The following is a 26,265-nucleotide window of genomic DNA, read 5'->3' as shown; positions in this document are numbered from 1 at the left end:
AGGGGCCCTTTGCCCTGTAATCGTGTTTGAAAGTGTCAGGAGCAGGTGCTGCATCAACACGGGCATCAGCAGAGTCTGAGTTCATTCCATGCAGTGTTTCCTTGCATTTGTCCCAGGACAAAATGTGCTTTGTGTTGTTGGAGCTCACAGGTAAAGGTATCACAGTCACTTGAAGCATTGTCAGTGAAGAAAGGAAATGGATTAACAAACCACAAAAAAAAAAAAAAAAAAAAAAAAAAAAAAAAAAAAAAAAAAAAAAAAAAAAAAAAAAACCCCTCCAGAAATTAATTTGATGTGCAAGAAAGGGACACACCCAAATTACAGCCCCAAATTACAGCCTGTATATCTTGAAGGTCTTGTGAAATCCATAAAGATCCATCCCTCACCAGGTGAAGGGGCAGCCACCAAGCACAGCAGGTCGTTTCCTGCAGAGGAATAACCAGATGTGGATGAAAAGCTCAGAAAGAGTCACAGTGAGGGGCCATCACACGGACCAGGTGTGCTGTGAGATCTCCTGGGCAGCCCCTGCCTGGGCTCAGCCTGAGGGTGGGGGGCTCTATTTCCAGTATTGAGTTAATACCTTCTTGTTTCTCCCAGCAACTCAAAAGCTTCTAGTGAGAAGCTCTGAAAGGACTAAAATAATATTTTAAAAGCGTTTTTTCTTTCTGGTTTGCATTGTGCATTCAGCGAGCGGAGCCCCTGACCCTCAGCCCTGTCCAGGCACAGCTGATGGGGGATTTTCCTTTATTCCTGATATGCTGGGAGTGACAATGACATCCCGAGAGCTGCCAAAATCTCACAAGGAACAGCTGGTAAAAAATGCTCAAACCTCCCGGTGCCCTAAATCTGCCGTAAACAAATCTGCTCCACTGAAACCACACACAAGGTGTTGGGAGCCTCCATTTGTGGCCTTCAGTCCTTGTCATCCCCATCCCAAACATCACAAACGCAGAAGCATTAGGAGCTACAACCCTGCAAAGGAAATATTCCCGGTCTTCTCAGGTCGTTGATGATGTTTCAAAAAGACCAAGAGCTTTTCTGGAATCCTGTAAAGAAAAATGTGTAATAAAGGCACTTTTTTTTTTTTTTTTTTTGACCTGATTTTGGCCAGCCAGAGCTGCAGGCCAACAAACCATCAGCATTGTCACAGCCTGTAGCTGCTGCTCCAGCAGAGGAATGAAATATTCACACCTTTTGGCTGGGGGTTTTTATTGAGGTTTCAGGTACCTGCCTTCTGCCATCCACTCCATTTAGGTAATGATGACCAGAGCCCAGCTCACTTCTCGGGGATTAACATCTTGCTGGGGATGTTTGACTGTCTGAGAACAGACCTGAGGGATGCTGCAGTGAGTTCCTCACTCCCAGGGAAGCCCCCGGGACCAGGATTGATGCTGTCAGTTACAGGATTCAAACCCCAGCGTGTCCCAGTGCAGAGGTGGCTGGATTCCAGTGGGGAGAAAGCACTTTGAAGCCAAGGGCTCGTGGCTTTGACAGCAGGATGGAAACTGGCTTAAAGCTGCTGTGAAATCATCAGGATTTATTGTTACGGGATCTTGATATTTTGCAGAGAGCAGCACTAAGTTATTTTCTGCTGGTTTTGGGGGAGTCCAGAAGCAGCAGGAACAGGAACAGGGGGCTCAGGACAGGCCCTGCTGTGGCTGGTGGCTTGGCCTGGGTGTCAGGGTGCAGGTCTGTGTGTGCAGAGGTGTTTGGGGGGTGTGTTAGTGCTCACAGGGTGAGGTTTTCTCCTCACACCCATCCTCCTGCTCATTGTCCTCACGCAGGTTTGATCTTTCCTTCAGGGCGTTAAGGTCAGCAGCAGGAACCTGTTGAATTTACATCCCTGTCCCTCTCACCCTGCATTTCCACTCTCCAAATCCCTGACCACACGCGGTGGGATTGTTGCACTTCAATGATCCTCGTGGGGCATCTTCCAACTCAGGATATTCTGTGATAAAGTGGACACTTAAAAACACCGATTGCAGCAGCTTTTTGTGCTTCTCACAGCCCCCATCCCCAGCACTAGGACAGCACTGCCAGACCCTTTCCCGAACCAACACTGTCAGACCCTTTCCTGCAGCAGCACTGTGAGATCCTTTCCCAAACCAGCACTGTCAGACCCTTTCCTGGAGCCCTGTCAGACTCTTTCCTGCAGCAGCCCTGCCAGACCCTTTCCTGACCCAGCCCTCCCAGACCCTTCCCCTCACCCCAGGCTTTGCCCCAGCCCCGCAGATCAGGGATCAGAGCTCAGACCGGCTCCTGAGTCACAAACCTGCTCCAGCCCTCGGGGCAGGGCAATAACCTCCCCTTCTCCCCGTTTTCCTGTGGGAAAGGGCTGCCCTGTGTAGGTGTCCCTCTCCTGCCTTTTACGGTGATGTTCAGCTCTGCCCAGCCCGGGATCTCTTCTGCTGCCTCGGGCCGGTCCCAGGTCTGTGATCCCATTTCTCAGGCATTTAACTCTTTGTCTGTAAACCCAGGAGGGGCAGGCTGGTGCTGAGGGCTCTGCAGGGCTCTGAGGTGGGACAGGGCTGAGCTCAGGGCCCTGGGGGAGCCCAGGGGGGTTTGGGTTTCTCTCCAACACAAATTGGGTACCAGGGGAGGCAGAGCCCGTGTGCAGAGCTGGCCCTGCAGAGCCTCCCTGCACCTCTTTAATTCCACTGGTGACTCACAGCCTGGAGCAATTAGGTAGATGTCATACGCAGCTAGCGAGTGGTATTTTTCAGTGTTCATTTTACTTATTGTATTATATTATATTTTGATTTATAATTATATATACAGTGCATTCCTTTCCTGGGCTCCAGGCGTCCTTGCCAAAATTAAAAAGAAGAGTTAGCAAAACTAAAGCCAGCAGAAGCTCAGAGCTCTCTGTCAGAAATAACCAGTCAGAGCAACTTTTTTTTTTTTTTTTTTTCCCAGCAGTTCTCCATATATTGTCTGTTCTCTCTGCATTTCCTTCCCATGAACCTCTGGATGAGGAGAGCAGCCCCTGGACCGACCTCTTGGCCCCACAACAGCAATGCAGAGAGCACAAGACAGCTCCAACTCATTCCTCAGGTCCAGGAGCTGCATTTGTTAGTATTTTCAGGCATTCCAAATACTTTTACTTTGTGCTCCTGGAGCTTTTGCTGCTGGCAGGAATTCAGTGTCATCCTCAGGTGGGATTTGCAAGTGCTTGTGGGAGGAGGTGAGGATGCAGGGAGGCATCACCTTGGTCTCTGGGAGCCCTTCTGGTTCAAGGAAATTCAGTTTGCTGTAAGCAGGACTGGGGGAAGTCTGGGGTTTCTGGGGAGTTGAGGTGGCAGAAATGAATTCTCCAGGTTAATCACATTTATTGTGTGCAAATTGCTGTTTGTTTCCCACTCCCACAGGGGATCAGAACCTCCAGGACAGATGTCTGTCACTGGGTGTGCACAGCGGGATCTCTGGGCTCTGGGCTTGCAGGAGGAGCTGCTGGGACAGGCAGGGTGTGCTCAGGACTGGGGTTTGCCAGGCCAAGTGCAGACCCTGCTGTGCTGCCCCTGTGGGGACAAAGTCCTGCGCTGGGGGAAGGTCCTATTGCTCCACTCTCCTCTGCTCACCCTCAGCCTGAGCAGACCACCAGAATTCCAGGGGCTGGCATTACCTTGCCATGTAAAATACACTCTGAGAAAGTCACTGGGTTTGTTTTGCTGGAATTTGCAGTTTGGGAATATTTGTCCTCAGGCTGGTCCACTGAGCAAAGCTGGGAGCAGAGGGATCAACTCTCACCCCAAAGTTCTGCTTCAGGCACAGTTTCTCTTCTCACAGTTACTGCTGCCTGCAGCAGGTCAGGCTTGCCAGGGGTTCACGTGCTAAGAGAGAGTTTTGCCTTCTCTGGGACAGATTTAGACTTATTCAATAAGCACAATTATAGCTGCTGTTTTGGTGTGTTGATGGAGCTTCCAGATGGCTAATTGTGTGTCCTGAAGGAAAAAAAGAAACTCAGCAGCTGATGCATCCAAATCCAGAAGAGAACAATACCTCTGGCTCCGGGACCACCGGATTCCTCACTCCAAAAAATAGATGTTGCCTTTGTCGGGATAGAATGGCTTGAGAATTTATCCATCCAACTACTGAGACAGGAATACAGGAGCAATGTGAGGATTTCTGTGGCCCGTGTGGGAGGATGCTTTGGTTAGTTCAGTGACCCTGCCTTGGTTAGTTCAGTGACCCTGCCTTGGTTAGTTCAGTGACTCTGCCTTGGTTAGTTCAGGGATCCTGTTTTGGTTATTTCAGTGATCCTGCCTTGGTTATTTCAGAGATTCTGCCTTGGTTATTTCAGTGACCCAGCCTTGGTTATTTTAGTGATTCTGCCTTGGTTATTTCAGTGATCCTGCCATGGTTAGTTCAGTGATGATGCTTTAATTAGTTCAGTGACCCTGCCTTGGTTATTTCAGTGACCCTGCCTTGGCTGACCCTGCTGACCACTGCCAGCCCCACAGGGACCTGTGGGATGTGCTGCTGCTTCTCCTTCATGGGGCTGAATCTTCCATAATTACCGAGCTGAGAAGTTAATTAATTCCTTCATTATATTGAAACGCTGATCAGAGTTTTTATAACTTACCCATAACTAACCTAAGGGTCCTTCCACCCTGTGCTCCCCCAGGAGCTCTCACCCTGCTTTGGGCAGTGCAGGAAAGCAGTGGATGGGGTCAGGCTGTGCTGCCACCCAGGGATTTTGCTGGCCCAAAATGTGAGCTGGGACTGCCCAGACTCCTCCCAGGGCACTCGCCCAGCCTGGGTCTGTGCTTGCCACGGGCCCAGCCTGGTCCTGGGGAGGCAGCCAGCCTCCATCCAGCTCTCCCAGTGCTGGTGTCAGCATGAATAAACCATGTTCCCGCTAAGCCACCACAGCTCCTGACAGCTACAGTGCTGTAAATAAAGCAGCTAACGCAGATGCTAATATTAATTCTCATGACCCAGTTGTGTTTCACTAATAGTATCTGGGTTACCAGCCAGGCAAGACAAGAGCACAAATATTTAGCCTGTCTCAGTCTGTTAGACCAAAAAAGCAACCATTTGAAGATGTTAATTTCTAGAGCTGAACGTCAGACGTGCCCTCCATTAGGAAAGGCTCAAGGAAGCTCTGAGAAAGTCCCAGAAATCCATATTTAGGGGTGGTCAGCAGTTAAGCCATGCTGGGCAGGCACAGGGGGCGGGATGGCAGCAGCTCTTGCTGTGCTGCAAACGTGCAGTGACACCCTGGGGCCAGGGCTGGTCCTGTCCAGGCCTGGGCATGGCTCACACAGAGTGCCACAGCAGGGGACTGTGCCCTGTGCAGGGCTGATGGGGGTTTAAAGCAAGGTTTAGGACATTAGTTAGCAATTATAAGATTTTAGGATAATTGTCCACTTAGCCCTTCCCAGCTGCAGCTGCTCTCCCCTTGCTCATCCCTTTGGTTTCTGCCCAGGAAAGCTCCTTGATATTCTGCTTTTCCTGCAGGCATTCAAAGCCTGTCAGGAGTGCAAAGCTGTTTGGGGGATGTGGATGTTGTCACCCAGCCTGGTGCAGCTGGAATGAAGCAGCCAGGCCGTTCCAACCTGCCCTGACTGTGTGGCCCAGCCTGAGGCAGCTGTCCAGGCCCCAGGGTGTCACCCCAGTGTCCTGTACAGAGGGGTGATGTTGCTTCTCTGCACAGCCTCCCCAGACAGGCCAGGCTCAGGGCCTCGCTCATCACTCCTGGGTTTGTTTAATCTCACAGCTGTGCAGCAAAAATACAAAAATACTAAAAAAACCCAAAAATACAAAAATACAAAGATACAGGAGTGTGTGAGCAGCCTCAGCCCTGGCACAGCCCTGTGTGTGCAGCAAAAATACAAAAATACAAAAATACAGAAATACAGGAGTGTGTGAGCAGGCTCAGCCCCGGCACAGCCCTGTGTGAGGACAGGGATGCTGTGGGTGTGTGAGCTGGGTTTGGGCTCTCTGTCACACAGAATTACTGGGACAGCTCTTCCCGCAGAGAACTCGGCTGCGTTCACTGGCAGCAGCTGCTGCAGACAGGGAACAGCCTTTGGGGCGTGTGTGGCTCAGGTGTTTGTATTCCCTGCAGTGGCAGAGGCAGAGCTGAGCTGCTCACAGCGGGCTCGGGGGCTCAATTAGCCTTCTGCTGTTCTGTAGAGTTCACTCCACCGCTCGGTGGAGGACACTTTAGGATAAGCATAATAGGATTACTGCTGCTATATACGGCCGCCTAAGCCAGGAAGGGCTCGTAATGGGCCTTTACCCCGTAGGAAAATCTGTTTTACAGCCCCGGTTACGCAGGCTGGGGGTGCTGGGGAAGGGGATCCTGCCCTTAGCGGGGCCAGCCCGGGTGGGAACAGCTCAGCCCCACCGTGAGCCCTGCCCCACAGCCACTGCAGGACCTGCTGCCCCGGGAACAGCTTTCCTTGGGGCATTTCCCTGGGATAATCCGGGAATAAAACTGGGGTGATGCTCTGCTGCTCCAGCCCTGCTCAATCCCGGGGACAGCAGGGCCAGGGGACAGCAGGGCCAGGGGGACAGCAGGTCTGGGGACAGCAGGTCCTGGGGACAGCAGGGCCAGGGGGGACAGCAGGTCCAGGGACAGCAGGTCCGGGGACAGCAGGTCTGGGGACAGCAGGTCCTGGGGGAACAGCAGGTCCGGGGACAGCAGGTCCTGGGGACAGCAGGGCCAGGGACAGCAGGGCTCTGTCCCCTCCCCGGACAGCCCAGCAACGGGTCCGGCCAGAGCACGGACAGTGGCTGGAGCCCACTGAGCCCCGGGCACCCCCCGGGAGTTTAAAAACCAGGGGGAGTTTAAACAGCACCGAGCCCTGAGCTCTGTCCCAAGGGCTCCATAAGGAGTTTCTGCCTGGGAAGGACACATTGGGATCTCCTCCTGCTCTGAGCAAGGAGCTTTTCCCACTGGCCCCGGTCACTACGGCCTTTTAACGCTGTATTTTACCAACTCTGTTTTTTTTTTTTTTTAACACGGAGGTGATCAGTGGTTTTTTGGAGGAGGAGGCAGTCGGCAGAGATGTGGGGACACTTTGGTTAGGTGGGGACACCTTGGTTAGTGGGGACACCTTGGTTAGGTGGGGACACCTTGGTTAGCTGGGACATCAGGGCAGGCCGGGCAGGGAGCCAGGCAGGGCTGGCACAGGGACCACAGGCTCCTCTCAGCCTCCCCTGGCTCCGGGTGGTCCCACGTCACCCCAGCAGCAGAGGCAGAGCTCAGCTCTGAGCGAACATCCCCACTGGAGCTGCTCCCCACGAGGCTGCTGTCCTTATCTCTGCCTTTTCTGCCCAGGCAGGTAATTCACAGATAAAACAATCGCTGCTCATGCACACACAGACACGCAGGAGCTGCTCTTAATCTTCCCAAATCCCTTAATATACCTTATGTATACAGTTTGGGACTGGTAGATTTAGCATGATAGATTGATTTCATGCACTATCTCAATGGAAAATGACATTAGTAGCTACATTCTTTTTTTATATTATTTTTTTTTCCCCTGCCTGAGCTGCTGCAGAGCTCTGGGCTGTGGCCTGGCTGCCCTGGGCACAGCAGCACTGGGGGCAGACCAAGGGCCCTGGTTGTGTCTGCTGCTCCTGTCTGGATTATATAAAGCCTGAGATGTGGCACAGCCTTGGGAGAATTTGGCCAAATCGCTGTAGTTTGAGCATATGTTATAACCAATCAGTTGGAATGGTTGTAGTTATTTTTCACAACTCCCCCAAAATGGAGAGAAATGGCTGAGAATTGAGTGGGTCATGTGGATTGACAGGGGAAGCTGCTGTGACAGTTTGAGACAGATGACTCAGGGTTTTTGCTTTACGGTTTTCTGCGTTTTACCACCAGGAATTTCCGAGGGGTTCTCCAGTGGAAGCAGGCAGGCAAAAATACAGGCTTGTCTCATTGGCCACCCTGCAGTGAGCTGTGCTCCTGTGCCTGAGCTCTGCTCCCCAGCCCTGCAAACCGGGGCTGCTGCTGCCCACAGTGCCTGGGCCACAGTGCCTGGGCCACACCGAGCTGTGCCCTGGGCTGTCCTCTGAACTGTCCCCCCAAGATATCCCCCTGAGCTGTCCCCTGAGCTGTGCCCTGGGCTGTCCCTCTTAGCTGTCCCCCCAAAATGTCCCCCTGGGCTGTCCCATGGGCTGTCCCCTGGGCTGTCCCCCCAAGATATCCTGAGCTGTGCCCTGTGCTGACCCCTCAGCTGTCCCCCTGGGTTGTCCCCTGAGCTCACCCCTGGGCTGTCCCCCCAAGATATCCCACTGAGCTGTCCCTCTCGGCTGTCCCCCTAAGCTGTCCCTCTGACCTGTCCCTTTTAGCTGTCCCCCCAGTTGCCCCCCTGAGCTGTCCCATGGGCTGTCCCCCCATTTGTCCCCCCATCTGTCCCCCATCTGTCCCTGATCTGTCCCAGGCTCTGTCCCCCCTCTCCTTGCAGGGACAGTGATGCTGGTTTACCTTGCAGAGCCCGGGGAAGTGTTTCATGGGGCAGCCTGAGCCCAGGGCTGCAGCCCCAGCTGTGTTTGGGTCCAGCCATTGCACCCTGTGACTTTACTACCAAGCAGAGCCTTCTATGTTTCTTTGCCTTCAGAAGAAAAAATGTTTCCACTGCGTAAATCGGGCTGTGGCCAATCCAGGCTATTGTTTTGTCTGTGCTTTAATGTCCCTTTTAATAATATACATGTCAACTCTGCCATGTCCCATCTGCTAGAAAATGCCTGGATTTACGCATTACCCCATTAGTCTTGCTGTCTGGCTGGCATTTTTTCCATCCTACAGGCTCGTCACTCCTTTTACATCACTGATCAAATCATTTGCTTAGGCCATTAGCAACGAGGCTCAGTGTTTTTGTCCTCCTGGCTCCACAGGAGGTGATGTGGGAGAGGGCTGGGAGGGGGGAATAAGTCGACTTCTAAGCCTCAAGCTGGGAATATCGGAATAGAGAGCACAAGGAACAGATATTTTATGGTGGCACTGTCACGAGCAACACAGCAGAGCAGTGGCTCCGTGTCAAGAAACATTGTGCAGAGCACTTTCTGTGTTTATTTTTTCTGAGCAGCCTGAACTGGGAGAAGAGAAGCAGCTCAGAAACCTCCCCCGGCAAGGCAGACACACACACCGGGCTGCTCTGGAGCTGTTCCCTCCTGTGCCCAGGACAGCCCCAGAGTTTGGTGAGGCCAGAGCAGCTCCTGTGCCCAGGACAGCCCCAGAGTCTGGTGAGGCCAGAGCAGCTCCTGTGCCCCGACAGCCCCAGAGTTTGGTGAACCAGGGAGGCTCCTGTGCCCAGCACAGCCCCGGAGTTTGGTGAGGCCAAGGGGGCTCCTGTGCCCCGACAGCCCCAGAGTTTGGTGACTGTGGTGACTGCCCAGGACAGGGCAGGGAAATCCCGGGACAGGGCAGGGAAATCCCGGGACAGGACAGGGAAATCCCGGGACAGGACAGGGAAATCCCAGGACAGGACAGGGCAGGGAAATCCCGGGACAGGGCAGGGAAATCCCGGGACAGGGCAGGGAAATCCCGGGACAGGACTGGACAGGGAAATCCCGGGATAGGACAGGGCAAGGAAATCCCGGGACAGGACAGGGAAATCCCGAGACAGGACAGGGAAATCCCGGGACAGGACAGGGAAATCTGCACCTGCCCGCAGAAGGGAGGGAAGGAGGGACAGACCCCAGCACTGAGCCATCCCCACCCCGGGTCTGGCCACTCCTGGCTCAGCCCTTCCTCGCCAGGAAAAGAGCACTGGCAGAGTTATTTTCTTCAGAATAATAAACCAGAGAAACGGTAACAAAGCCAAGAACGCTGAGATGGTGACAAGCAAGAGCCTGGCTTAAACACCCCAAAATAACCTCTGCCAGAGCCTGCTTTCAACCAGCCAGAGCAGCTGGTTTTGCCCAGAATAAAAACACACAAACTTTCCAAACGGTATTAAAAGTGATAAAATAAAAAGCAATTCTTTAGTGGAAGCTTTCAGGTGCACAAACACAGAGACTTGGTGATTGTTACTTTTTTCTTCAAAAAGAATTTTTTTTTTTTAACAATAACAATGATTTTTCTTTGAGAAACTGCCCAACTCCCTCCAAATTTCCCATTTCTTTTACATCTTCCACCAAATTCACATAAAAGGGAATTGGCTGCCGTTGTTTTCTGCAATCAGCAAGTTTGGAATGGGGATACAGGACCCAAAGGGGATTCTGCTGAGCATCCAAACCTGGAGGGAGAAGTGTTGGAGCAGAAAGGGAGAGCCCTGTGAGATGCACTCCAAACCCATTGAGTGTGGTCCCACACTAATTTCAAGCTCATTTCTTTGGGAATTACTTTTTGGTGCAGACAGAGGAGGTTTTGCAGCAGGTGGCACTAAGAGGAGACCCCAGGTGAGATTGGCCAGCACAACACAGGAGTCCAGGATTATTCATTATTCCTTTTTTTTTTTCTTTCTTTTTTTCTTTTTTTTTTTTTTTTTTTTTTTTCTTTTTTCCTTGTTCTTTCAGTGGCCACTGCTGAAAGTCACAGTTCAGGAATTTCCCTCCCAGGTGGAAACACTGCAGGAACAGGCTGTAATTGTCATGTAAATCACACAACTGTATCTTGCAATGTTTGTATTTAAGCACAGGAGAAGCTGGACCAGCACAGTCGGTGCTGGTTACAGGACTGAAGGCAGTTTTGGTGTGAGCCAAGAGAGCAGGGGGTGCCCCAGGCAGGGCTGCTCTTCAAACCTGCCTGGGAATGTTTTGGTCCAGGCTTATTCCCACTCACCACTGATAGAATTAAATAATCTCTGCCCACTGGATTTATTTTATTTTTTAAAGTATGCGCCTACAATGATCAAAGGGTTGTTTCATGGGATGGGGTGAGCAAAAAAAAAGCTCTGAAGGTCAAATCCCAAACAGCCCAAAGACTCTGGGGCTTGGGTCTGACCCGCAGTAACAGCAATGAGCCGGGGGAGGATGAGCAGCTCAGGAAGTAGAAAATGAGGCTTTTGAAGCCAATAATGCCCTCTGGCAGTGAGCAATCAATTGACAGAGAAATGGGGAAGAGAAAGAGAGAGGGAGAAAAGAAGTCAGAGCCTTCAGCCTGGCTGCGGGAAAGGCAGGACGTTCAGAAATAGAAACAGCACATTTTTCCCTTCCTCTCTCCCCCCGGGGACAGTGGCCATGGGAACAGCCACGCTCTGTGCCCGGGAGGGGCTGCAGGGGAGGGATGGACACAGGACACAGGACACAGCCCGGGGTTAACCGGGACACAGGGACGGCTCCGGGGCCCTCGGGAGCCTTTTTTCCTTCCAAGAAGCGAAGGGAAACAATTATCCGAAATGAGCGGCTCTGGGCCGCCCTGGGAATGGCAGCTCATCCCATGGAACACCCGGAGAGAGCCCTGGGCTGCCGGGGACGCTCATTCAATCTGTGCAGGCTGCAGCCCTTGGAGCCTTATCCCCACATCCCCTGGGAATTCTGATAAACTCATTTCCCTGGCATGCTGCACGTTTTTCCCTTATTATTTTGCCTTCTTTAAAGGACTCCCAGTTGGGACTGGGTTTGTTTCCCCCCTCAGCAGTGGGTTTCTCCCTGTTCCAGCCTCACCCTGTGTCTCATTTCCAAACCCTCTGAGCAGTTTCCCCTGGCCGGGCCCTGCAGGTGGCCCGGGGCAGGAGGTGACTGTCCCAGGGGCTGGCAGTGAGCGGGGCCGGGCTCTGCCTGCCTGGAAAAGCCGTGTTTGGATGCCCACAGCGGGGCAAATCCTGCTCCCGTGGGGGTTTTGCAGGCTGGCTGCACTGGGGCTGGGGCCGAGCACAAACACAGAAATCGGTGCCCGTTGTGTGTGTGGAGCACCAGGAGCCGCTGGCGGTGTTTCCCCTGTGCAATCGGCATTGCAGCGGCCCCACCGTGTCCCATGGCAGAGCGGGGCTGGAGCCTCTGCCAGGGCTCTTGGGGATAACGCGGCCTGACGGGGGACAGGGCTCGATCCGCGCCTGGAGGAGGCGGGGGCTGCCTGACCTGGCCCCGCAGGGCAGGAGCTCCCCGGGCGGCTCTGCCCGGCTCTGCCCTGGGCACAGCCCTGAGCACAGCCCTGAGCACAGCCCTGGGCACAGCCCTGGGCACAGCGACACTGCCCTGAGCACAGCCCTGGGCACAGCGACACTGTCCTGAGCACAGCCCTGGGCACAGCCCTGAGCACAGCCCTGGGCACAGCCCTGAGCACAGCCCTGAGCACAGCCCTGGGCACAGCGACACTGCCCTGAGCACAGCCCTGGGCACAGCCCTGGGCACAGCCCTGAGCACAGCCCTGCACACACTGCCCTGAGCACAGCCCTGGGCACAGCCCTGGGCACAGCAACACTGCCCTGAGCACAGCCCTGAGCACACCGACACTGTCCTGAGCACACAGCCCTGCACACACAGCCCTGAGCACAGCCCTGGGCACAGCGACACTGCCCTGAGCACAGCCCTGCACACACTGCCCTGAGCACAGCCCTGGGCACAGCCCTGGGCACAGCAACACTGCCCTGAGCACAGCCCTGCACACACAGCCCTGAGCACAGCCCTGCACACACTGACACTGTCCTGCACACACTGCCCAGCACACACTGCCCTGAGCACACCAACACTGCCCTGCACACACAGCCCTGCTCTGCCCGCAGCCAAGGGGAGGGTGGTCCAGCCCTGGGCACACCGACAGTGCCCTGCACACACAGCCCTGCACACACGGGCACAGCCTGCAGGGGATGGTGGCACAGCCCGGCACACACTGACACTGCCTTGAGCACACCCACACTGCCCTGCACACCCTGCCCCACACACACGGGCACAGGCCATAGGGGATGATGGCAGAGCCCTGAGCACACTGACACTGCCCTGCACACACCAACACTGCCCTGCACACACAGGCACAGCCCCCAGGGGATGGTGGCACAGCCCTGCACACACTGACACTGCCCTGCACACATTGACAGAGCCCTGAGCACACTGACACAGCCCTGCACACACTGACACAGCCCTGCACACACAGCCCTGCACACCCTGCCCTGCACACACAGGCACAGCCCCCAGGGGATGATGTGCTCACAGCCCTGCACACTCAAGCACCTGGACATGTCCCCCCTGGGGCTGTGCAGGGGAACAGGGTGAGATGGGTTTTTCTGCCGGCCAAGCAGAGCCTGCAGTGACACATCCAGAGCACACTCATCCTCTGCTCCCCTGCAGTGAGCTGGAGCACAGGATGGGCCAGGCAGAGCCTGCTCTGAGAGGGGAACAGCCAGGCCAGGCCAGGGGTGAACTGCAGTGACATCTCAGAGCAGACACAAGTGACCTGGCCCCAGGCCACAGGCTGTGTGTGCTTTGCAAACCCCAAAGCTGTGGCACTCACAGTGTGCTCCATGTGGGAGATAACAGGACCCTGAGCCTGACAGAACATCCCCAGTTTCCCACGACATCAAAACTGCACTTCTCCCTGGAATGACAAGTTCTGTCTTTGCCAAACAAAACTCAGGCTGGTTAATGAGCTCCTCTTAATGTCAGTGTGTGTTTGTTTGGCAGATAGTCACTAGGATAGCTGGTAGGGTTTTTCAAAAAGGGGTACTGGGGATTATTATTATTCATGGATGGAGGTGGGGGTGAAAAAGAAAAGCAGTGCTAATGTAGCCAAAAAAGTTCAAGTAAGGTTCAGCTTTGCTATTCCAAAATCTGCTGCTATGACAATGAGCCAGTCCAATCAGCTCAAATCAAGGGCTCAGGAAGGCTCAGCCCTTCAGAGAAGTACATTCATGACAAGATTAATTTCTCCCATCCAGTGCATAGTGGTGGCACCATCCTGTATTAACACAGAAACCCCAAACTTTAATAATAATAATAATAATAATAATAATAATAATAATAATAAAGGTAACTGAAAAATGCACTAAAACCCAGTGAGGCGTATAATTTCCCTTAATCTTCAATGCTGCTCTTTGCTATTCTCCATTTGGATTAAAATAGGATGCACCACCTGCACTGTCCAGCTGCCACTTACAGAAAACCCTTCTCTTCCCCTCCCCTCTCTTCAATAAACCTTCACTAGAAGGCAGCACACCAAACATTTTCCATTTTGCATTTTCCAAACAGTTTCAGGTGACTTTTCTTAGGGGAAAGTCCAAAACATCAGGAAGCCAACCACTAAAAATCAAACAGTCCAACCCCTCCAGGAAACAGAACAAACCCCAGCTCTGCTCCCTGTGGAAACGGCCAGTGGGGATTTGCTCCTTTTCCTTCTGTAAATTCCCTCTACAATATGAGAACAGGAGGGGCAGCTCTGGGTGAGGCTGGTGCCTGGGATGGGATGCAGGACAGGCTGGCCAGGCTGTGGGAGAGCCCAGGGCTGTCCAGGCAGGTGCTTTGGGCAGGTTTGTTCTCCTGTCAATGTCCAGAAGTCAGCGAGCATGCACTGATTGTTCTCAGACTGCCAGCCAACACTTCAAAGGGTTGGAGCATCCACTGAGCTCAAATTGAGGTTAAAAAAACCTCAAAAGCAACACAACAACAAACAAACAAGCACAGGAAAAAAAAAAAAAAAAAAAAAAAAAAAAAAAAAAAAAAAAAAAAAAGGAAAAAAAAGAAAAAAGAAAAAAAAAAAAAGAAAAAGCGTCCAACAAAGAACCAAGTACACATCTTCACATCTTCACAGCTCTGTTTCATCCTCTATATTTATAGCTGGGATGCATCAAAACTCTCATAGTGAGGCAAGATCAAACTCTCCTATTGAAGTGCTGATGTAGAGCTGCCTTTTCCTTTATGTTCACACAGATTTGCTGTCCACTGGCTCTGCTTGCCACTTGCTGTGGCCCCAGGCTCATGTGAATGATTTGGTGCCAAGGATTAGTTTTCAGCTGCTTTTGTAAACAGTTTGTATACAGTTGTTGCTATTTATTAAGTGTGTGACATCTAATCCAGTGTTTGGTGCTCATAAAGGGAAGAACCATCTGTGCTTGAGATTAAAACACTTCATTCACTTTGTGCCAGAGCTGTCAGTGAGGGTTCTGTGCTCTGCTCTGGATAAAGCCTGGCTCGGGCAGGTGGACTCTGGAAAAGCCTTGGGAAGGCTGGCTCGGGCAGGTGGACCCTGTGTGGAGGTGTCCCTGCATCAGAGCTGTGTCTGACACAGGGTCTGCCTGCCAGACAGGGGCAGGGCTGGGGGCACGGCGGAGGGCACAGAGGGTGAGAAGAAAGGAAAAGGTTTTAGCAGAAGACAGAATTAAAAGCTGGGAAGGTGCTAAAAGGGTACTGGGGACACCTGTACACCTGGCATTGCACACCTGGACACTGCACACCTGCACACCTGCACACCTGCACACCTGGACACCGCATACCTGGACATTGCACACCTGGACACTGCACACCTGTACACCTGCACACCTGCACACCTGGACACTGCACACCTGTACACCTGCACACCTGGACACTGCACACCTGTACACCTGCACACCTGCACACCTGGACACTGCACACCTGTACACCTGCACACCTGGACACTGCACACCTGTACACCTGCACACCTGGACACCTGGACACTGCACACCTGTACACCTGCACACCTGCACACCTGGACACTGCACACCTGTACACCTGCACACCTGGACACTGCACACCTGTACACCTGCACACCTGGACACCTGGACACTGCACACCTGTACACCTGCACACCTGGACACTGCACACCTGGACACCGCACACCTGGACATTGCACACCTGGACACCACACACCTGGACACTGCACACTTGGACACTGCACACCTGCACACCTGGACACTGCACACCTGCACACCTGGACATTGCACATCTGCACACCTGGACACTGCACACACTTGGACACTGCACACCTGCACACTGCGCACCTGCACGCTGCACACCTGGACATTGCACACCTGGACACTGCACGCTGCACACCTGGACACTGCACACCTGGACACCGCACACCCAGCTGACAGGCCCATGCTGATATCGAGACACCAGACAGGAGAGGATCTTGTCCCTGCCTTTCCACAGGGATTTCCTGCTCCTGCAGCCCTCCCTGTCCCCTCAGAACTCCATTAGTGTGGCTGACGCTGGTAAATGGATTTGCCACTTTTCCTAACACATTTCTGGAAGAAATGTTAAACAGGTCATTGTTTTTTGCAGACACACATCACTTGAGCTCTGTTCTAATTTCCTCTCCGTGCAGCAGCTCAGGGTGGTATCAATGGCTCAGTAAATTTCCCTGCAGCAGGACTCGTTGTGCCTTTTGGTGAGAAAGCAGCACTGGAACTGGTTTAGTCTTAAAAAAAAAAAAAAATTCAAACTATAATATGCAGGACTAATGTGCCTCAGATTTGAGAAGAATTAATATCAATTATTCTCATGCATATTCATGAGAGGAAGACTGGTTTAGCAATCAAGCTAATAGTTTTTGCTTAATTACATTTAGTTGATTTCATGCTATCTTGGCACATTCCTGATTGAATTTAACCATTAAAAAAAAAACCCACCTCCCACAACTACTCCTGCAAACAGCAACACTGGGAGCTCAGCATCCCCTGTAAATAGTGTCTGAGGCTGAGCAGACTTGCCTGCATGGTGGGAGTGGATCACGAGCCTGTCTCTCCCTGGTGCAGGGTAAAATCCCACAGGCATCTCTCAGAGCTGTTCCCGGGCTCTCAGCACTGCTGAGGTGGAAGGCAGATTTTTTTTTGGCTGTGTTTGCCCTCCAGGGAAAGGCCAGGCTGTGCAGTGCCACTCTGCAGTGCCCTGAGGGCAGCACCCTGCACAGCACCCGGGGTGGGGATGTGTGAGCAGGACAGGCAGGAGGGGCAGGGAGGGCTCAGGCTGGGGGTGGCAGCGAGTTGTGTCTGCAGGGACATGCAGGGAGGGCTCTGGGGCTCTCCAGGGCCCTGGGGCTGTTCAGCCTCTGCTCCAGGCTGTGGCAACAGGACACAAAAAGAACCACACTGACCCGTCAGGATGCGAGATGAAAAAGAAGGGAAGTTTATTTGGGGATTTTGACTTATATAGTCTTTGAATATTGGTCAAAGATTGGAGGACCAGAGGAACACCTCTCTGACCCCAGTAGTCAACTCAGAAGTGCATCGATTTGTCCTTCCCCTGGAAAGGAGTGCATCATTTACCAAACATCAGTCTGTTTATTTTACAGTGCCTGAGAAAGCTCCGGTAAAATGAGAAACAATCAAAAGGCTGAAAAATCAAAGCAACCCCAGGCAGCCTCTCCAGGCACAGGGGGCTGGATGTCCCCACCATGGGGGCTGGATGTCCCATCATGGGGCTGGATGTCCCATCATGGGGCTGGATGTCCCCACCATGGGGCTGGATGTCCCATCAGGGGGCTGGATGTCCCCATCAGGGGGCTGGATGTCCCCACCATGGGGCTGGATGTCCCCATCGCGGGGGCTGGATGTCCCCATCAGGGGGCTGGATGTCCCATCAGGGGGGGCTGGATGTCCCATCATGGGGGGCTGGATGTCCCCAGTCATAGGGGCTGGATGTCCCCATCAGGGGGCTGGATGTCTCCACCATGGGGCTGGATGTCCCCATCATGGGGCTGGATGTCCCCATGTGCTGCTTGCTGGGGTTGCATCATCCCAGGCTCAAGGCAAGACTGGCAGAGAAATGGGGAATTTCAGTTTCCATGTGCCATTCATTTGTTTTCTCTTTTGGTTTCCCCCATGCCAGCAGAGGCAGAAATAGGACATGCTTCCCTCTCATCCTCTCCTGAGAACTGTCACTGCACTGATGTCTAAAGGCAGCGTGTGCCTTTCAAGTTTGCCTTTTCAGTGTTTTCATTCATCTATCACTCCCTTCTCCAGCACACCATTTGCATCGGGGCTTTGCTCTGAAAGAAGGCTGACACCATTTATCATTTAATGGGGTTTGATAGCTCTCTGACAACTAAACATGTTCTTAAGAGTATTAAAGAGTTTACAGCTGTGCCCGAAGGCGACTTTCTGCCCACTCTACCTTAGTCAGCAGCAGTTGTGTCTCCCCGGGTGCCTGTGGGCAAACAAAGCATTGACACAGGATCAGCACAACTATTGTATCCTCTTTTAAACCAAATAGACTTACCCTCTCAACAGATAAACTTATTACAGCTGTAATTGAAATCAAATAATTCAGCATTATTCAATCTTGGCTTTTCCAGGGAAATGTCAAAATTAAGATCTCGTATGTTTCCAAAGCAAAATGTGAGCAGCTTTATCTTGATTTTGTTTTTATGGATGTTGTGGTGTGCAGCAGAGCTTGCAGAGCAGCGGAGGGGTTTGGCTTCCTGCAGAGTGTGTGCACAGTGCCCAGGGAATGCAGGGAGTGAGCTGTGTCTGCAGGGCCCCTACAGAGCTCTGGGGCAGAGGGGTCCAGGGACCCCATGGGGATAATTCTGTGTGCAAGGATCCCTGCAGAGCACAGGGGCAGAGAGGTCTCAAGGACCCCATGGGGACAATTCTGTGTACAAGGATCCCTCCAGAGCACAGAGCTCGGGGGCAGAGGAGTCCCAAAGACCCTGTGGGGACAATTCTGTGTGCAAGGATCCTCCAGAGCACAGAGCTCAGGGGCAGAGGGATCTCAAAGACCCCATGGGGACAGTTCCGTGTACAAGGATCCTCCAGAGCACAGAGCTCGGGGGCAGAGGGGTCCAGGGATCCCTTGGGGACAATTCTGTGTACAAGGATCCCTCCAGAGCACAGGGCTCTGGGGCAGAGGAGTCCCAAGGACCCCATGGGGACAGTGCCTAGAAGTGACACGTAAAATTCCAGGTCAGGGGAAACTCCTAAGCAGAGGTTAACACCCACAGGGACCAGCAGGACTTGAGGGGTTTGGAGATTCAAGGTCTTACATTACATCTTAACATCCTTCCACGTGAAAAAAGCAGATTAAAGGTTCTCTGTCCTTCCCTTGCAGCCATATCCCCACTTCAGCCTCAGCTTCCATGGTTGCAGAAACAAGTGTTGCCTTTCATTGTGGCTTCAGCATTTCCTGGAAAAAACCTCCTGCAAGCCCAGTGGTCAGAATCTTGACATCAGGAGTGACTGTTCTGCAAACTCGTCCAGTTTGTGCACAAACAGGCATTTTCTAGTGAGGAGATGTTTCCTAAAACAAGCCCCTGTCAATAAATACCACAGACTTGTATATCTGCTGTGAGCAGGAGATGTTATTCCTGTGCAGAACCAAGTGGGGAGGAGATTAAGGAACTCTCCATCTGTTTCTGCACTGTGCAGCACGTGGGATATCTCTCAAAATACACTCTGCTCTCTGTTTCCCAGAGCCTGGGCAGACAGAGGCTGGCACAGGCGTGGCAGGATGGAGCTGGACAGTCTGACTCAAAGTGTGCTGCAGCTTGGGAAAGCAGAGGGGCTGCAGGACAAAAAAAATCCCTGAGTAAATGGAGCATATGAATGAAACCTGGTCCTGACGCCGGATTTATTCTGCAGGCCTTGATGGAGCTAAAAAAGCACATTAGACAAAACCATTATTGAACTTCTTGATTACATAACAATTTCCTCATCGTATTTCCAAGAATATCGAATCTATATTCAAACACCCTCCTCCTCTCTCCCACACACCACCCCTTCTCCCTGCTATATCAGCCTCATTACCCAGCATGAAGGCAGAAAAAGTGTAGGGCATGCTGCCACCAGCAGAGAGATCTGGGATGCTTACCCTGGGATTTTAGAGTCATCTATGGGATTGGGACAGCCAGTTCTCATAAATTTTAATGGCCTTGGAAGTCTCCTGTCTTATGCCTTCATCTCTGTCAGGGGTTTTAGCCGTGCAAAGAAAACAACCAATAAATGTCACCAAACTCCACTGCTGGGTTAGTCCCTGCTGCCTCAAAACTCACCTGTGGGGTGAGCACAAAACTGCTGCTGCAGAGAGAGAGATGGGAAAGCCCTGGGCAGGGAGGAGCCCCTTTCCCCTGGGGTGAGGACAGAGGAGGAATCACAGAGGAGGAAACAATCTCTGGAGCCACTCTCCCCCAGCAGACTCAGGCCCAGGGCAGGCGGTTATCTGAAAGGTGCCAGGGAGAGGTGCTGCCTGGTTCTTGGGGGGGATTTTGGGGGGATGAAAGATTTGCCAGCACAGCACATCCATCCTGCCTCAGGAAACAGCAGTTTCACAAACTGGTTACTCTTGCTCCCCAAATCAGCTCGCTGGCCTCATTTGCATGTGTAACAAGCAGCACGTATGTACAGTCATGCTGATCAGTTCTACTGCTTTGGATTCATCCAAAACCCTGCCCTGCCTGTCCTCGGGTTATTGAGCTCCCACAAAGGAGCCACAGCAGCAATCCAGAGATTCTCTCCACAAAAACCTTTGGGAAGCAGCTGATTTAGTGGAGATGTTTTCTCCTGAAATCCTGCCCGTACTGAGACTTGCACCATGAGCCAGGGCCAGCATTAGGAGTCCTTCCAGAAACTTCTGCAAGTACCTGAGGGGATTTTCCCAATCTGTGTATGGCTACAGGTGAAATGCAAGAGTAAATGGAGAAGCAAAGAGGAAGGGGCTGCAGAGCTGCTCTCATGCAAACCGATAGTGGAAATGGTCTGGGAGTTGTGTGGGGACAAACCAGCCAGAGCTGTCAGTCCAGGGGCAGCTGCAGGAGTGTCTGTGCTGAGGTGCTGCCCAGCCCAGCCCAGCCTGCTCTGCCTCCCTCCTGTCCCCAGCTCACCTGGAGCCAAGGTGAGGACAGTGAACACTGATCACAGCTGTGGCTCCACAGAGCAGGGACTCCTGCACCTGCCTGTGTCACAAGTGTGTCCTCAGGCCACTCATTTTAGCTGTTTGTGACTCCTGACTTTTTCCTGTGCTGCCCAATTTTAGGCTGCAAGCTTTTCCAGTTGTGGTTATGCATTTTGTGGGACCAAACGTGGGCGTCCAAGCCAGCAGCTCTGGGTGCTCCTGCAGGGGTGCTGGAGGTCCCAAACCAGCCCAGATATGTCAGACAGGGCCAGCAGCCAGACCTGGAGGGGTTCAGCTCGCCCCATTAGTGGGAACACAGACACTCCAGCAGCACTCACAAAACCTGACAGGCCTCTGGTGCTGAACCTTCCCATCCCTGTTCCTCCTGCCAGCCCAGGCCTGAGCTCCAGGGACCTTCCTGAGCCTGAGCCTGTTCAGCCTCAGCTCTGGGATTGTCCCCCCAAAGTTCTCAGGAGCACAAGGCCCTGTTTAATGCTCTCTAAGGAGCCATGGAGATCAGTGCACAGGAGAGCCCCTCTCCCATTTCCTCCTTCCATCTCATGCAGCCCTGAGCAGCTGCAGAAGGTTTGGGGTCAGTGCTCTGGAGCAGGGACCACAGGTGCTTTTACACAGGGACTGGAAAGAAGATTTCCAGTTTCCCGAGAGCTGGAGCCCCCTGCACTGCAGAGGGATTGTTTCTGCTCAAGCCCAGACTGGTCCCCTTGGCTTTTCTCGTTAAAGAGAAGCAAAGCTGGAAGAGTAAAGGGAGGAGGAAAGGCCAGGGCTGGGATGAAAAGGCTGCCTGTGCTGCAGAGCATCCCTGGAGGCCTCCCTGGGAGTGCAAACCTCTTCCCTTCAGCTTTCTGTCTCTCATTACCGACAGTGGAAAATACAAGAGCTGCCAAGCTAAGGGGTTCAGCACAGCCAAGATGGGAAACCTTATTAGAGAGACAGATGGTGATTTCTATAATCTGAAATCCCAGACTGTAAATACTTTGGGACAGAGCCCTGTGCAGCTGAGCAGTGCTAAAGCCTGACAGCAGCAGCTGGATCCAGTTCTCTGTGCACAACTGCTCCGTGGGTGGCTTTTAGGGGATGGGAGGTGCTACCAGGACAAGGTGGCTCTTACAGAAGGAGAAGGATTTTCTAAACCCTGCTGGAGATGCTCCATCTCAGCTTTTTGTGCTTCCCAGTTGAAAAGTGCCTGGAATAACTGAGGACAATCAACTCACATTTAGAAGTTTTTTTTCTTAGCCTAAGAAGATTCCCAAAGAGTAAAGGGGGGAAATCTGTATCTTGGGAGCACAAGTGACATCTCTCTGCAACTTGTGGGAGAAATTACGTCTGTCTCTGTTTGTTGCTTAGCTTTGTGGCTAAATCTCCTTAACCAAAATCAAAATTTACCCTTAGATCTCCCAGTTTATTTATTTATATTCATCTGGCATTGCCTTGATCTTCAAAGCAGGAAGGTATATCAAAGGAAACAGAAGGTTTGACACCAATTACTGCTGCTGGATGGCATTGACTGAATAAAGATGGAGTGTTAATATTTACACTGAAAGTGAAGGAGATAAAACCCAGCAGGTACATACATCTAAGCCTACAAATCAGCCCTTCTGTGTGCAGTGGGCAGAGATAAAGCCAGGCAAAACTGATTGAAATTACCCTTGCAAACATCCCAAACACCTTCAGAAATGGTGGGTTGTAAACAAAGAAATGGCAGCAAAACCACCAAAAGAGCCTTCTAGGAAACCAAATCAGGGTTTCTAATTCTCAGGGGCAGCCCCTGGTGTCCAGGAGATGGTCTTTTGGAACAGGCCACCAGGAGCAGTAATTAATGTATGAATTTCCCCACACTTCACCATGAGACACTTGACTTACATTTTATTCTCTTGAGTTTGAAACCTGTGAGGCCTCCAGCGACCAGACCTGCCCTGCCCTGGCTCTCTCAGTGTTGTCCAGTTTGGTTTGCTCAGATGTTTGCCCTCTCCTCTGGAAAACTCGAATCTCAAAATGGCTTAGAAGGCTTGGTGAAGTTTTCATGTTTTTCACATCCATCAAGGATCGAATTAGAGATGAGTCATTAAACAGGAGTGTATTATTTGTGTGCTTGTGTAGTGGAATTGTACACACGTCTCTGTAATTAGCCATCAGCACCCCAAATTACGGCAGTAAGTGTTCATTAAATGGAGGACATGGCTCTGATCCAATCGTGTATTCACAACTGCATTCCTTCTTGCTTAAATTTCAGAGCTTGTTGTCCAGATGAGCCTTGTTGGGCACCTAATTAGTAGTTAATCAAAAGCTCCTGCTGTGAGGTGCTGCACAGCCCTCCTGTGTTCTCATCCTGGCTGTTCTCACCTGTTCCTCCACTGCATGAGATGAAAGCACAGGAGTTGAAGTAGATGCTTTATCTCCTTTATGCACCTGCCATAACTGAAACAGCTTCCAAAACAAACTCAGCTCAGGATGAGTTTGGTTATCCAACTTGTGTGAGCTGAGCAAAACGGGTCTTGCCACGTGTGGGTGAAAACCCAGCCCCGAGTTAACGGCAGCGAGAGACAGCGCCGTGTGTTACCCTGAGATTAACTCCCTGTTCTCTCTTTCCTTTCCAGATTTTGGCAATCATTTCCATCATGTTTATTGTACTATCTACAATAGCCTTGTCCCTTAACACGCTTCCTGAGCTCCAAGGCGTGGATGAGTTTGGGCAGACCACAGACAACCCTCAGCTGGCGCACGTGGAGGCGGTGTGCATCGCCTGGTTCACCATGGAATACCTCCTGCGCTTCCTCTCCTCCCCCAAGAAATGGAAGTTCTTCAAGGGCCCGCTCAACGCCATCGATTTGCTGGCTATCTTACCCTACTATGTCACCATCTTCCTCACAGAATCCAATAAAAGTGTACTTCAGTTCCAAAATGTACGAAGGGTGGTCCAGATATTTCGGATTATGAGGATACTGCGGATTCTCAAACTGGCCCGGCACTCGACGGGTTTGCAGTCCTTGGGGTTTACACTGAGGAGGAGTTACAATGAGCTTGGGTTACTCATCCTGTTTCTGGCTATGGGCATTATGATCTTCTCCAGTTTGGTGTTTTTTGCAGAAAAGGATGAGGATGATACAAAATTCAAGAGCATCCCGGCATCTTTCTGGTGGGCAACAATCACCATGACAACGGTAGGCTACGGAGACATTTACCCCAAAACTCTTTTGGGTAAAATAGTAGGAGGACTGTGCTGCATTGCCGGCGTGCTGGTGATAGCTCTTCCCATCCCAATTATTGTCAATAACTTCTCCGAGTTTTACAAAGAGCAGAAGAGGCAGGAGAAAGCCATTAAGCGCAGGGAAGCTCTTGAGAGAGCAAAAAGAAATGGCAGCATTGTCTCCATGAACATGAAGGATGCCTTTGCCCGTAGCATAGAACTCATGGACATTGTGGTTGAAAAGAATGGAGAAAGCATAGCCAAAAAGGATAAAGTTCAGGACAATCATTTATCGCCAAGCAAATGGAAATGGACCAAGAGGACACTCTCTGAAACTAGTTCTAGTAAATCTTTTGAGACGAAGGAGCAAGGGTCCCCAGAGAAAGCCAGGTCATCCTCAAGCCCCCAACACCTGAACGTCCAGCAGCTTGAGGACATGTACAACAAAATGGCAAAGACTCAGTCCCAGCCAAACCTCAACACGAAGGAGTCGAGCCAGGCTGGGAAGCAAAAGGAGGAGCTGGAGATGGAAACCCTCCCCGGCCCCATGGTGCCGCTGCTGGCCACCCGCACCGACGGCATCGTCGACATGAGGAGCATGTCCAGCATCGACAGCTTCATCAGCTGCGCCGCCGAGTTCCCCGACACGGGCAGGTTCTCACACAGCCCCCTCACTGCCCTGCCCTGCAAGGGGGGCATCAGCCTCCTCCAGGAGCAGGGCAGGCCCGAGAGCAGCACCCCCAGGTACGTGGAGGTGAACCCCGGCTCCGAAAGCGGCCACCGCTCTGCTTTCTTCATTGACAGCCCCAAAAGCTCCATCAAGGCCAGTAACCCTTTAAAGCTGAGGTCTCTGAAAGTCAACTTCATGGAGGAGGACACCAGCACGTTAGTACCAGCATCAAACGTACTGAGAACATACCCCGACCCTCTCAAGAGCCGGGGAGCCGCTGCTGCTGCCACAGACACTTCCTTGCTCTCTGACAGGTCTCTCATGAGCCCAGAAACCTCCATCTACACCACTGCGAGTGCAAGAACCCCCCCAAAGTCACCCGAGGCCCAGGCAGCCATAGCTTTCAACTTCCACGATGCTGGTATACACAAATACATCGATGCTGACACCGACGACGAGGGTCAGCTCATGTATGACTCCAGCCCTCCTGGCAATGTCAGTCCCAAGTACAGTGTTGCAAACAGTGGCTATCTAAAGCAAAAGGACCATGTTTATAGAACAGAGAAGAACCATCTAGAAGCTGCTGCTTTACCCACCTCCCCTAAGCTGATAGGGCAGAACTGCATTTACTCTATGGAAGGTATCACTGGAAGAAGCCAGGGCAATCAGGAGACTGTCAGACTAGAAAATCACATTTCCCCAGAAGTCCATGTATTACCAGGCAGCGGAGGACATGCTAACACACACGATCAAAGCATCTGAGGTGGGGTCTGAGAGAACTTACTGAGAGTTTAAAGGAAATATCCTCACAGTCAACACAAACAAAAGAGCTTCTGCATGGCATGAACTTGGCTGAAACAAGCCACCTGTTTCTAAAAGTCTGGGGGAGGTCCAGTGTGGGTTTGTGAAAATGTCCTTCTCTGAAACAACTCTAAAGACATTGCCCACATCAGTCCAAAAAAAAAAAAAAAATATTGCAAATCATGATCACACATTGATCTCCTTTCATGTTGTCCAGTGAAGCCAATGTGACCAAATATCCATCCATTGCCCCTGAACGCTAGAGCTCCTTTTGGGAACATTAACATCCGATTTGCATTAGTTCCATAAAGGATGCCGAGGCAGCCAGATTTGAACTCTGGAATAAATTGCTGGGGTTGGTATAAAGCTTTCAAAAAAAAAAAAAAAAAACAACACAGTGCTCGCTGCTTCAGGGCAGCTGTTCCCCATCTGCAGCTTTCTCTGATGGATATTGTGTTTAAAGGTAACAGGGAACACTTGCATTATTGGAAAATCCAAGCGAAACAAATAACGGTCTAGAGAAACCAATCCTTAAAATGCTCTTTGTGTGTTTAACAATCCGAAATCCTGTAGGACCTGATGTTTTCTTTGGAAATATCAGCAGGGTGAGTTGCACCACTTGTACCCAATCCCAAACATGCCCTAAGCCGTAGCGAGGCTGGCACTGACCCTGTGCCCGGAGCCCCGCGGGGAAGGCCGGAGGAGCCGTGCAGGAGCGGGGGGAGCTCCAGGCGCCGCGGGCGGAGCGCTGCCCGGGGCCGGGGAGCGGGGCTGGCCGGGGAGCGGGGCTGGCCGGGGAGCGGGGCTCGGGTGTGCCCGCACGGGGGATGGCAGTGAGTGCCCGTGTGCGGCACTGCCGGGCTGTCCGTGCCCGTGTCCGCACGGGGATGGCCGTGGGTGCCCATGTCCG

General features: G+C 52.1%; 1 protein-coding gene across 1 annotated transcript in view; it reads left to right on the top strand.

Moving 5' to 3' along the window:
- KCNB1 (potassium voltage-gated channel subfamily B member 1) overlaps nucleotides 1–26,051 on the top strand; it is a gene marked incomplete at its 5' end in the record, with an annotated part of 102,819 nt that extends 76,768 nt beyond the window's left edge. Inside the window, one exon of the mRNA XM_083873204.1 lies at nucleotides 23,295–26,051. Within this exon, the coding sequence (XP_083729330.1) occupies nucleotides 23,295–25,316 (2,022 nt within the window). The 3' untranslated portion in view covers nucleotides 25,317–26,051. The remainder of the gene's footprint in view (nucleotides 1–23,294) is intronic.
- Nucleotides 26,052–26,265: the final 214 nt, after the last annotated feature.

This window comes from Zosterops lateralis (genome assembly GCF_965231275.1).
Source record: "Zosterops lateralis genome assembly, chromosome: 16".
Classification (NCBI taxonomy): domain Eukaryota; kingdom Metazoa; phylum Chordata; class Aves; order Passeriformes; family Zosteropidae; genus Zosterops; species Zosterops lateralis.
Note: the sequence above shows the minus strand (reverse complement) of the source record. Positions and strands in the feature narration are given on the sequence as shown.